Consider the following 12,500-nt stretch of genomic DNA (forward strand, 5'->3'; position numbering starts at 1 on the left):
ACTGGAGTTCTTGTGTCGTTCATTCAGGTTAAAAAAAAAAAAGAAACAATTTTAAAATGAATTAAAAATTGAAATTAAAAAGAAAATGCAAAGAGAGTATCTGCAGCTGCTCTGGATGTGTGGGTCTGTTTGTTTTAGTGGCCTCAGTGTGCAGTAAAACATCTGTCTGTCTCTTCATCAGGATGTTAAAGATGTGAAACACAGAGTCAGACTGCCCCCTGCTGCTCACTCTGCTTTAATACATCTCTCATCTCAGATATGTTTATTATTTCTGTGCAAACATCTCAAACAAATCAAACAGTAAGTTGGAACAAATGAAAACTCTCATATTTCTGTTGCACATGATGTGTCAGTTTATTTTGCTGCTGTTGTTGCAGGAAGGTCACTTCTTGTGTTACATCTGTTTTTATGCACATTTACCATATAAATATAAAATGTGCTGCTTCTGGAACATCATACAGCAGGACAGTAAACTGTTGGTGAAGTTCTGATGTATCATGAAAATAGTGATCTTGGTTGGTTGCTTTTAAATTTTTTGTTCCTGTTTTAATCAAACGTGCTGATGCATCTTATCTGTGTTTAGTGCTGACTGACTCGTCTGCAGTGTGTCTGTTTGTATTTATTGCTGTAACTCTGCGTGCGCGTTCATATCATAGACTGTATATAAAGATGCACACACATAACAAATCTGGCTGCAAAAAGTTGACTTTATTGAATATGTATTTGTGATATAACTCACCTGAAACCAGACGTATATCGTTATTTTTTCTCTGATTTAATCTGATCAACGACACTATTTTCAGGTTCTCATATATTTATTCTGACTTTATGACTAACTGTCATCAAAAGGCCTGAAGAACAGGAACCTTTTTATTTTGGGTTTGTTATTTTCAGACGTGCACAAACCTGCCTGGTAAGAGGTTAAACTCATATCTTACTTTTCTTTTAATTCATGTAAATCTGAGACTAAAATTCATATTTAATCATTGACATTTGAGACATTTGAGACACTGACGTCTTGAGAAGGAGTCTGTTCGTATGGATGCTTCTTCCATGAGGCCCCATGTGTGATTTTTGCTGATCGAAGGTGCATTTATGAATTTGATATTGATAAATGACTCACAAGTGGTTCCTGCATGAAGCCCATTGATGGAGATGATTTATACAACATTATATATTTTACTTAAAATGTTTTAAGAACAATACACAATAACATTCTTACACAAACAGAAAATACATTATATATACATACATATATACACACACACACACACACACACACACACACATATATATATATATATATGTATATATATATATATATATGTGTGTATATATATATATACATATATATATATGTATGTGTATATATATATATATATATATATATATATATATATATATATATATATATACACACATACATATATATATATATATATATATATATAATATGGAACATGAATGCTTTTTTGTGAATGAACTCTTATATGTAGAGCTTTACTGATAAACAATTCTTCAAAAAATATGATTACAATATATCAGAAACAAACAATTTTGATGTAGATTTGTTCTATTTTTTGGGGACCAAAATACACACTGAGCGAACATTTTACAGTGTAAAAATCTTCTTATTAGCGCTCTCTGGTGGATAAACTACGTAATAGTCACACTGATTATAAAATATCTTTGGGGCCTCAGTTTTCTGAATGATCAAACCAATGAGTTCAGCTCGTACGAACAAAAGTCAGGGAGATTCAGGAGAAGAATATAAATGTTCTTGCATGAGGCCCAGATCTTTAGTTCTCAGTGAAAGCCGCAGCCTGTACGGACGTAGCGAGGTGTGACATCACCCGTTGGTTTCATTGGAGATGGTTTGAAGCTCATGTTCAGCACCATCGTTTCTGTTTGGAGCCAGGAGCTTCCAGATAAGGAGTGCAGGATGTTTCCTTACATGCTCTGAAAACACGTCCCGCTACCTCGGACCCAAGCTAACGCTAGCTTACTGGGAACACTGAGTGCTGCACACTCGGGCTGACGTTAGCTACTTCAGCTAAATTGTGGTAACAGGGCAGGTATCAGAGCCAACTGTCAATCACAGCTGTCAATCAACACCCACATGGCAGACATTAAAGCTGCTATAAGTCTTCAAATCTTATTGATGGAGCTATAATTTCCAAAATGTCCACCAGCACACTTATTAGAGGGCCGGAATTTAGAGACTGAGACCAGAATGACTCGTTGAAAACAATGATCAACTCAGTATTTCTAGAGAGAAGCTGAGGCTTTTTGAAAGGGAGTCAGTTGGAGCAGCTAGCGACTGTCAGAGAAACTTTAAGGTACTTCAGCCTGATGACATGGGAGCTTCTGGTTGGTGAAAGCTCCCTGCTGGTCCCGTCAGCAGGTTGGTGTTCTCGGTGGGAGCGTCCCTCGTCTCCAGAGCTCTCCGTACGTTCTGCCAGAAGACTCCCGTGTGTTGGCCGGCCTGCGACCAGCTCAGGTAGGTGTGTCTCTTCACCAGCTTCCTCATACGGTAGAACGGAGACAGCTGATAGGCCGGGATCTCCTCCAGAAACAGCAGGATCAACACGTCCTTCTGCTCGTCAAACAGACGGAAGCTGCAACGACAAACAGGACAAACCATGAGGACGATTCAGAGGACTGAACCAGAGATAAACGCAGGAGGTGCTGCTATATGTGAGGACTGAGAGATGCTTTTTATTACACTTATTGTTTATTATTTTTGTATGCTTTTAATTTGAGGATATTAAGGTGTTAAAATAAGTGTTTATGAATAAACTATCTTATGAAGGAGGACTGCACTGACTACTGAGCTAAACTGAATGTATCCCTGATGTGCAGACAGACCTTCTTTGTATTTAATAATGTATTTGTATTCAGGCGCACCCCTAGAATGTATGTATCTGTTAACCGTTTGATCAACCTGCTGATAAATTGTTTTGTGTATAAAATAAAAGTCGTCTTCTAACATTGTTTTGTCTGACCAACAGTCAGAAATTCAAAAGGAATTTAGTTTACTGACATACACAGAAAGTCATTACATTTAAGAAGCTGAAACCAGCAAATATTTGGCATTTACACTCAGAAAATCACTAAAATTGATTATTTAATAGTCAATATAAATAAATTAATAGTTGCTGATTGTTTTTCTGTCAATCAACTAATCAATTAATCACTGCAGCTCTATGTGTTCGTATTAAACAGTCTCTGTATTGTACAGGTCTGAAAAGGATTTTCATTTACTGTCGTAATTCTGTCGTAATTAACTACTCATTACATATTACTCATTGTAAAGTAATCACATTACTTTACTCATTACTCAGCAGCAAAAGTGATGCATTACATCACTCGTTACTTTGGTTTCTCAGCCCTCAGCTCCATCAGATTCCTCCACTGATGGTACCATTATTCCAGAGGAAGTGGCTATTGGTACGGATTCCTCTGTGTCAGCAAATTCAAATAGTTTAAAAATGGTTTGGGGTTAAAATGGTCAGGATTAGGCACAAAAATCACTCGGTTAGGGTTCGAGAAAGATCTTGGTTTGGGTTAAAACAGTAAAACGTAGGATAGTGGTCTCGAACAGTTCTCTCCTGCTGCTTCTTGCCATGGAAAACCAGTCTGGACCAACCATCTGTCTGTCCAACACCTAGCGTTAGCATAGCCTCAGTGACTGCACACACCCTCCAACTCTGAGCTAAACCAGCGTCATGTGACTCCTCAGTGTAGGCGTACCCGTGGCTAACGTTAGCACGCCAGAACATACAGCATGTGAATAAGACAACGTTTTCCTCCTCCGGAGCGTCTGCCAGCTTATTCCGGTGAGACAGCGAGCTCACCGACCCCCCAGTGTAACAGTAACGGAGTGTTACTGTGATTTGTAACTGCAATATGATTACTGAATCTCAAACTGTAATCCCTTTACATTACTGGTACTGAAACAGTAATCACATTACTGTAATGCGTTACAAAGTCATGTATGACCGCCCAACATATGTAACAAATATAACATTCTTTCTTTATCTTTTTTTCTTGTTCTTGATCTATCTGCTCTTATTTTTCTTTGCTTTGTCTTGTTGTCTGATGTTTGTGATTTCACTCGATTGAAACTTTTTGTATCGGCCTCCTGGTTTCCTTCCTCCTCTTCACATCACCCACAGAGCTTTATGATTCTGTGTCTTCAACCAAGATGTTTAAATTAAAGAAAGAAAGACTAATGATGGACAGCGGCCCCCACCTGGCCATCTGGATCTCTCTGGAGCACCACTCGCTCTGCAGGTAGCGCTGGCTGATCACACAGATGGTCTTCCTGCTGCTGTAGATGGCGTCTGTAATGTTCTCTATGATGGGTTTACCTGTGGAGACACAGCAACACTAAAGTAGGTAAAGGTGAGATTCTAACTCAGGACAAATGTATTGATGGATGATGTTGTTGCAGCAGGTCGAGGCAGAGTTCGCTGTAGCTGTGATGATGATTAGACCCAGATGGAGTTTTAAAGGTTGATTCTGACTCTGACAGCTGATGCGTCTGTTCATGTTCAGCAGTCTGAGAAGTAAAAAACTGTAACTCTGCTCTCGCACCACAAGCCACAAAACCAATGAGGCATGTTTGATGAAGTGAGCTTCATGATATTGTAGCTGACATACGAGAGCAATGAATAAAGAGGATGTGAAACTCAAACACTTTAAAAATAATCAGTGTACTGCAGAAACTCTGCAATCTCAACCTCTCTGACTGGAGGCAGATAAGAGGAAGAGGAAGTGACAAACAGAGGTTAAATCTGAATGTCATTTTTGGTTATTGAAACAATATCCAACAATAGACGTGCAAACCCTGGCTGGAGTTATTGAGTACCACTTCAGTGACCATGATGCTGTTCCCACAATGAATTATTGTACATAATTTGCAAACATGCAGCAGTCAAACAGTGAGGGAAGCACTGATATGAAAATTCTTGATACCATTAACAGATGTTGTTTTGTTTTACAAAATATCTGTAAATGTCAGTACTGTTAGTTGGTTGTTTATGGCTGTTTGTCCATTTGTCTTTCACCTGCCTAAACACAGCTACACAATTTCACTGCATTTATATAGTTTCTTCTTGTTTTCACCTCCACAATAATCAAACAAATCAAACAAATATTTCAAAATATGATTTTCAGTTAATTTGATGATAATGTAGCTGTTACTACATTGCAGTAGTTAGTACAAAGTACAAAGCTAGTAGTTTTTAGCAGCAGAGAAACATGCATGCAGACTCTAAACGAACATCTACTGCTTTGTTGTGGTTGGAAATAAAGACTGCAAGTTATGCTGCATACCAGCATCCGCTTTAGTCTCTGGCTGCAACACTTGCATCAAGAAACAAACATTTTGTAATAACCTTTAACTTTTTCTTCTGTGTTACCATGTGAGAGTTTGGGGATTTGGCTGGTGTCAGCCAACAGAAACAACAAGCCTACTGGTTACCAGTTAGAAGTGGTGAAATGTACCTGGTTGGAAGTCTCTGTGGTGCAGACAGAGTCTCCAGCCCTGCTCTCCTTCCAGCACTGGAAGCATCTCTCTGTAAACCCAGGCCTCATCATGAACATTGTAGGAGATGAAGGCGTCGTAGCAGTGAGGAGATTCCTTCTTCCTCCTCCTGCTGTCATAGAGGAAGGCCAGGAAGAGGTAGAAGCTGTAGACTAGCTGCCACCTCAGAAAGTGGTAGATGAAGGATGTGAGGAGCGTTAGCACAACCAGACAAGTGAAGGAAATGAAGCAGAAGAAGTTAATGTCCATCCAGCAGGACTGGATGTCAAAGTCCAGCAGCTTGCTTCCTCGTTTAGCCACAGGAAAGGAACAAGCATACTGGTAGGCGTTAACGACTTGTGTCTGGTTGTTGCTCTTCACCCATTGGATGAAGCCAGCGTTAGAGCAGTTACAGGTGAAAGGGTTACCAAGCAGGTCCAGATATGTTAGTGCAGGCAGAGACTGGAAGACCGTTTCATTGATCACCATCAACTCATTCTCTCTCAGTTTCAACCAGCTGAGAGCCGGCAGGTCGACCTGAGCCAGAAAATCCAAAGATCTGAGCTTGTTTTTGGACAGATCGAGAGACTTCAGGTTCGGGATCGGCCGAAACAGTTCAGGATCCAAATCTGATAAATCAGTCTGCTCAATTGTCAGATTCTTGAGCTGAGAGTTGAACTGAAATGTCTTTGGATGCGGCGCAGAAACGTACAAATTCACAGCTGTGAACTCCTCTAAATGGTCCATAGCCTTGAGGATGTATGACGGTATGTCAAAGGGATAGCCGAAGTGATCGCCCTTGCATATTATTGTAAGCATTTTCAAAGATTTTAAATTAAGGAAAGCTTCATAAAGGTTTGGAGGAGGTTTTTTGAAACCAATGTCAGTATTAAAATATATAGTGAGATTTTCCAGCTGCTGCATTCCTGTGAAGTTTATTTCAAACGTAAGAGGAAGCAACACAATAAGAGTCTGCAGGTTGTTCAGTCCCTCTAAAGCTTTATGTCTCACCAATTTGATGTTATCTGACACCATATCCAAATATTTCACAGACCTTAATCCTTTAAAATCCCCCTCTTCAAGAATAGACAAAGAGTTTTTGCTCAAATGGAGGAACTCAAGCTTCTGCAGGCCCATTTTAAAGGCACTTCCGAATGTCCACAGCAGGTTCTCACTCAAATCTAGAACTTTAAGATCATTCATATTTTCAAAGACACACCCATCCAGTTTGGCAATGTGGTTGGTGTTCAGATAAAGTTCTGTGAGGCGCGTCGTGTTTAGGAAATCCCCGCAGACTAATTCGGTGAGCAGATTGTTGCTCAGATCCAGGATCTCGAGGGAGGAGAGACCGCTGATGTCATCTGGCACTTTGGAGAGGAAGTTGCCTTGTACAGCGAGGTTCTTCAGTTGCTTCATCGATCGTATTGAGCCTTGAGACAGTTCAGTCATGTAAGTTAGGGACAGGTCAAGTTCAGTGAGCTGAGAGCAACTTACAAGCTTTGCACTTATATTGGGGCATTGGTTGTGAGACAGATCCAGTTTCTTAAGTGTCGGGATTTTGCAGACCGTTTTTAAGAGGCCTTTGTTGATATACTCCCTCATATGATTCAGTCTGAGATGCATCAGCGAGTCAAGACTCTGCAGGACGTTTTGCATCTCTTTAAAAGGCAGTGAGATGTAGCTAAAATACAGTTGAGTTATGTTCCTCAGGAGAGTCTTGTCAGGGATGTCCCACTCCAAGCTGGCATTGTGGCCACAACGAGAAATGTCAACCAGCTCAAGGCGAGGAAAGATCGGTGTTGTGATGCTGAACTTTTCCAACTCATTACGGGCTACATCTAACATCTGAAGGCTTGAGGACATGTTCAGCAGCAGATCTTTGGTCTGGAAGGAGTGAAATTGATTATCTCCAATGATCAGCTCCCTTAAGTGTGGTAGCTGTAAGATGGGCTGAATGTCGGAAACTTGTCGGAGCCGGTTGGAGTCGAGTTTCACAGTCTGTAAGCGGCTCAGGAACCGAAAGGCAGAGGTATCGATGAACTGGATGTTGTTGTTCCCGACATCAAGTGTTGTGAGGTTGAACAGTCCCTGAAAAAGGTTGCTCGTCAGGTTGGTAAGATTATTAAATCTCATGCGGAGTTTTGTCAACGCCACCAAACCTATAAAAGATCCGTCGTCTATGTCAGCGATCTCATTCAAGTCCAGGGACAAAAGTCTCAGCTTTGACAAGAAGCCAAAGTCTTCCCTGTTAATCCGTCCAATGGTATTGTTCCTGAGATTTACTGAGCTCACATCTCTGGGGATGTCATCAGGGATAACAACAAGTTCACCGTTTGAGCAATCCAAGACAACATCAGCAGAGGGATCCTCAGAATAATCGATGTTACAGCTTTTCAGCGAATAAGTGAGTGAAGGGTTGAGATGAAGCAGCAGAGATAGAAGTAGAAGAAGACGTCTTCGTATTGTTCCCATTGTTGAATGTAGATCTTCAGATCTGTTATATCCAGTCTTTTAAGATCAGCTGCTGTCAGTCCTGATGTTGTCGTATATCTGCAGAGGAATTAGAACATTACTTCATCTAATCAATGTCTCTAATTTATGAAGATTAATCATTGAAATTGTATTTCAGGTTTTTGCCATTTGGAGGCAGAAGAACTCTGCATTCCGACAGACAACATCCCCAACATATCGTCACTTTATGAAGTTGTTTTGGCTAGCATGTTAGCATAGCCTAAAAAATTGGGGTTTGATAGTATTTTATCCAATTTTAATAAAAGTCATGACTTTATACTACATTGCCTATTTCTCAAAGAACCTCAGTACAAAGTCTAGAGGTTGTGATCTGTAGCACAACAAGCTAGCAAAGCTGTAAACAGAACCGTGTTCCTGCACACGCTCAGTAGCGTCCGCCTTACACAGAACTACTCTCTGGAGACTGAAAACGTGATGCTGTTATTAGTCTTTGGAGCCGTTTCTAAACAAACTAACGTGACCAAACTCGTCATGATGAAGGATCATGTGACCCAGAGCAGCGGTGAGACTCACTGACGTGTTTTAATAGTTTCTGAACAACAACGGAGGAATCAGATATATCAGCTTTGATACACACACGATACTTGTTTGTAGATCAGTTCATTGTTTGAGATTTGTTGACAAGAAGAAAAACATTGAAAATTGTTCCTGCATCACAATCATTCACTAGCCTTGTGCACCAGTTTCCCTCTTGTGTCTCATCTGTTAAATGTTGTAGTGTTAGTACTTGTAGCTGTAGTATTAGTAATAAATGTGTATGTAACTAAAGTGGACTTGTTTGTGTTTTTATCTCAGTCACTTCACCTTAAAAGACTTTATAATCTTGCAGAATCATAATTAAGATTAATAACAATCATTATCTCTCTTGTGTGGCCAACGAGGACGACTGTTCCCCTGTTATTACACCTACTGTAATATGAGTTATGTCACTATGTTGGAGTTGTTGCACAATAATAATTCAGATATTTGAGTGCACAAATTCCTACAACTGAGAGTTATTAAATCATTATCAGAGATATGTGTGTGTGTGTCTGTTTAATAAAGAAATTACAGTTATATTTTAACACAAAACAGATGCAGCAACATCACAGATAAATAAATGTTTGTGATACTCACAGTCGAGCTTCAGAGCATCACGTCTCGGCCGCCTACTTCCTACTTCTGCTCGTCTCGACTCAGTGATGCTCGCACATGTCTGACAGAGCGTGAATGAGCTGTTTTTAGTCTGTTTTAAATACTGACAGGACGCTGATATGTTCACACATATTCAAGAGAGTTTGAAGACTTAAGAAAGTAGAAGCAAATATTCAAGAGTTAATGTAAATATTACATAATATAAAAACCTTTCAGCTAAGGAACAAGAAATTATCAGAAAGTTGCAGCAGATTTCAAAGAAACTTTAGGAAAATAGTCAAGAATGATGACAGATATCAAGTATTTGGAGAGTTGCTGTTGATATTCAAGAACGTTTCAGTATCTGAAGAGAGCTGATTGTTCAGTTAATTTTAGTAAATATCTGGTGAGTTGCAACTGATATAAAAGGAAGTTTCTGTAAACATTTGAGAATTTGAAGTAGAAATTCAAGAAAGTTTCAGTATTCAAGAGAGGTCGAGCAAATATTCCAGGAAGGTTTGGTGGGTAATTATTCATTTATTCAAAGGTTTCAGTAGATAAAGTATTCAAGAGTGTGGAGGAAGAGAACTGTTGGAGAAATTATATTTTATTGTATTAATATGTTGATGATCATTAATCCAGTGTAGAAGTATATTCAGCTTTGCCTTTAAAGAACATGATGCACTCTTGACCTTATTTATGACCTTTTATATGTTGTAACCACATCGTTCTGCTTGAAATGAACAACTCGTCTGTTAGAAAAGAAGAAACAGGAAACGTTGTCTGATCGTACACGGTGACTCTGGTTCTACAGAAGAGGAACTGAATGTATCAACAGGAACGACACCTTTAATGGAATCAATATTGATTATCTTACAGGAAACAGGTCTGCAGATAGAGAAGTGTGACTGCACACGACAGACTTGTGTGAAAGTATTTATTAAAGTTAACGTCTCTGGTATTTAGTTGCCTTTCTCACCTTCCTGGAGAGCAAGAGTTTCAGTAAATATTCAAGAATTATTGAAAAGATTTTTTTGTAAATATGAAGGTTTGCAGTTGATACAGTATACAAGAAGGTTTCTGTAGATATTCAAGAGAGATTCAGTAAATATTCCAGAAAGGTTTCGAGGATATTTTAGAAAGTTTCAACAGAGTTTAAGCAAATATTTGAAAACGAGAGTTCATTTGATAATTAGGGATTTGTCTTAAATGAACATGAACTCTTATGAAGGGAGGATATTGAACCAAATAAACATGTCAGATGGAATCTTGTAAAAGATTATATTAGAAACTTTATTCATGATTTCATAAAGTTCTGTTAAATCCTGATGTTGTGTCTGTCTCTTTGCTCTGGCAGTGATAAACACTGGATCATCTCTGTTCCTGTCATTTCTTCTTTATTTCCATCCGCTCAGCCATCGCTGACAGGTGATAATTACAACTTCCTGTCCTCCTTTCTTCTTCTACTGTCTGTCATTAAAGTGAGACCTGATAATTAGACCTCAGTCCTCCCACAGCTTTCATCTCTCCTCTGATTTTTATTTTTTATCTCTTTATGTCACTGAGGCAAATGAGGCTTCCAGTCATGGCCTCCCACTGAGGGCTTCTGGGTAACGCAGTTCAGAGAGACGTGGAGGTGACGAGTGGAAGCCGTCCTGCTGACGTTTGTTGGACTCTCAGTCAGTTTCAGTTGAGAGTCATTGACATTTATACTCCACTGCTCGTCATGTGATCTTGTTCATTCAAACTTAAAATGACACATTATGATGTCATAGTGTTTCATAATGACATCATAATGCCAATAAAATGTTTTGTTATCATAATGACCAGCATTACATCATAAATTAATTGTATTGTTACCATGGTGACATAAAGATGTCAGTTGTTTTGCTACCATGGACAGCCACAGCCCACTTTTTATTACCTTAATGACATCATAATTGGTTGCTATGCTACCATGGTTGATTGATTTGTTACGACAGTGACATCATAATGCCAATTGTTATGTTACCATGACAGCATATCGCCCATTGTATTGTTACCACTGGGGACAGAGAAATGTCAGTTGTTTAGTTACCATGATGACATCATAACCTCCCATTGTTTTGTTAAGATTATGACATCATACTAACTGTTATGTTACCATGACGGCGTCACATTGTCAACATTTCTATCATGGCCTCAGCTGATGTGTGTTTCTCTTCTCAGACCTGAACCGACACACAGAGACTCACAGGAAGTAAGCAGAGGAGCCCCCTCATTAATTATGCACATATTCATGATGTTTAATATGCTAATGAGGATCAGGTCACCCTCTCTGCAGAAGGTCACACGCTCGTTAAGATAACTGGCTTCCCACAATCCTCCTGGGAGTCCATCTGCCCGTTAAACACACACTTCAGAGCTAAGTGTGTGTGCATGTGTCTGTGTGTGTGTGTCTGTGTGTGCATGTGCATGTGTCTGTGTGTGTGTGTGTGTGTGTGTGTGTAGAAAGTACAGGAAAATAAGGACACCAAGTGGTAAGTTAAAGCAAAACTGGAAGCATCAGTTCAGCTTGTTGGTTAAAGGATCATTCTGGTGGTTTTCTCCTGTATGTGATGTCTAATATTCATGTATCTGTTTATAGGTGTCAGGTTTCAGGTTTCAGGTGGTAAATGTTTCGTTGTGTCATGTGCAGCATGTGTAACGGGGGACTATATTAGCCTCACAGTTTATATGGCTGATAATAGTGATGGCCTGCAGTCTCTGCGTTGTGTTGTGATGATGATGATGATGATGATGATGACGATGATGATGATGATGATGGACTAACGGCTGACAGTAACATCAGTTGACTCCAACGAAGACGCTCTGATGTCTTCTCTATGACGTCTGTTTATTGTTTACAAACACTTCAGGATCTGGAGGAAACGAGTCTGTAAAACTATTAAACATCAATAAAATCAGAATCAAACTTACAAAATAATAAATGATTTCTGTGATGAAGCTTAATAACCGTTAAATAACAAATCACAGGGCCGACGGTCGAACCTCGACCAGGATCAATAACTCACTATATTACAGATTATTGATACAGATGAATCATAGATAATCACTCTGAATGTCATAATCATTATAATCAGTAATAAAGTCTCTCTCAGGTCAGCTGTACATTATTATTATTTACAGGTTTAACAGTCACACACTCACCTGGTCTGACTGGTTCCCCCGGCAACGGGCTTTATAGCTGCATCGTTACCATGGATACTATGTAGCCAAGTATTAAACATTAGATATAAGATAACAGCATAAAATAATGAAAATAACACAAATATGTAAACCTTAC

At 39.3% G+C, this 12,500-nt stretch overlaps 1 protein-coding gene across 1 annotated transcript; it reads right to left on the reverse strand.

Annotated features, from left to right (window-relative positions):
• Positions 1–1,468: 1,468 nt before the first annotated feature.
• On the reverse strand, positions 1,469–8,074 carry LOC137198955 (toll-like receptor 13). The gene is made up of 3 exons (XM_067612994.1): positions 5,512–8,074; positions 4,256–4,373; positions 1,469–2,618 (listed from the first exon to the last, which is right to left on the reverse strand). The coding sequence occupies exons 1-3, from the start codon at positions 8,000–8,002 to the stop codon at positions 2,345–2,347; spliced, it is 2,883 nt and encodes a 960-aa protein (XP_067469095.1). The 5' UTR covers positions 8,003–8,074; the 3' UTR covers positions 1,469–2,344.
• Positions 8,075–12,500: the final 4,426 nt, after the last annotated feature.

This window comes from Thunnus thynnus, chromosome 15 (assembly GCF_963924715.1).
Source record: "Thunnus thynnus chromosome 15, fThuThy2.1, whole genome shotgun sequence".
Lineage (NCBI taxonomy): Eukaryota > Metazoa > Chordata > Actinopteri > Scombriformes > Scombridae > Thunnus > Thunnus thynnus.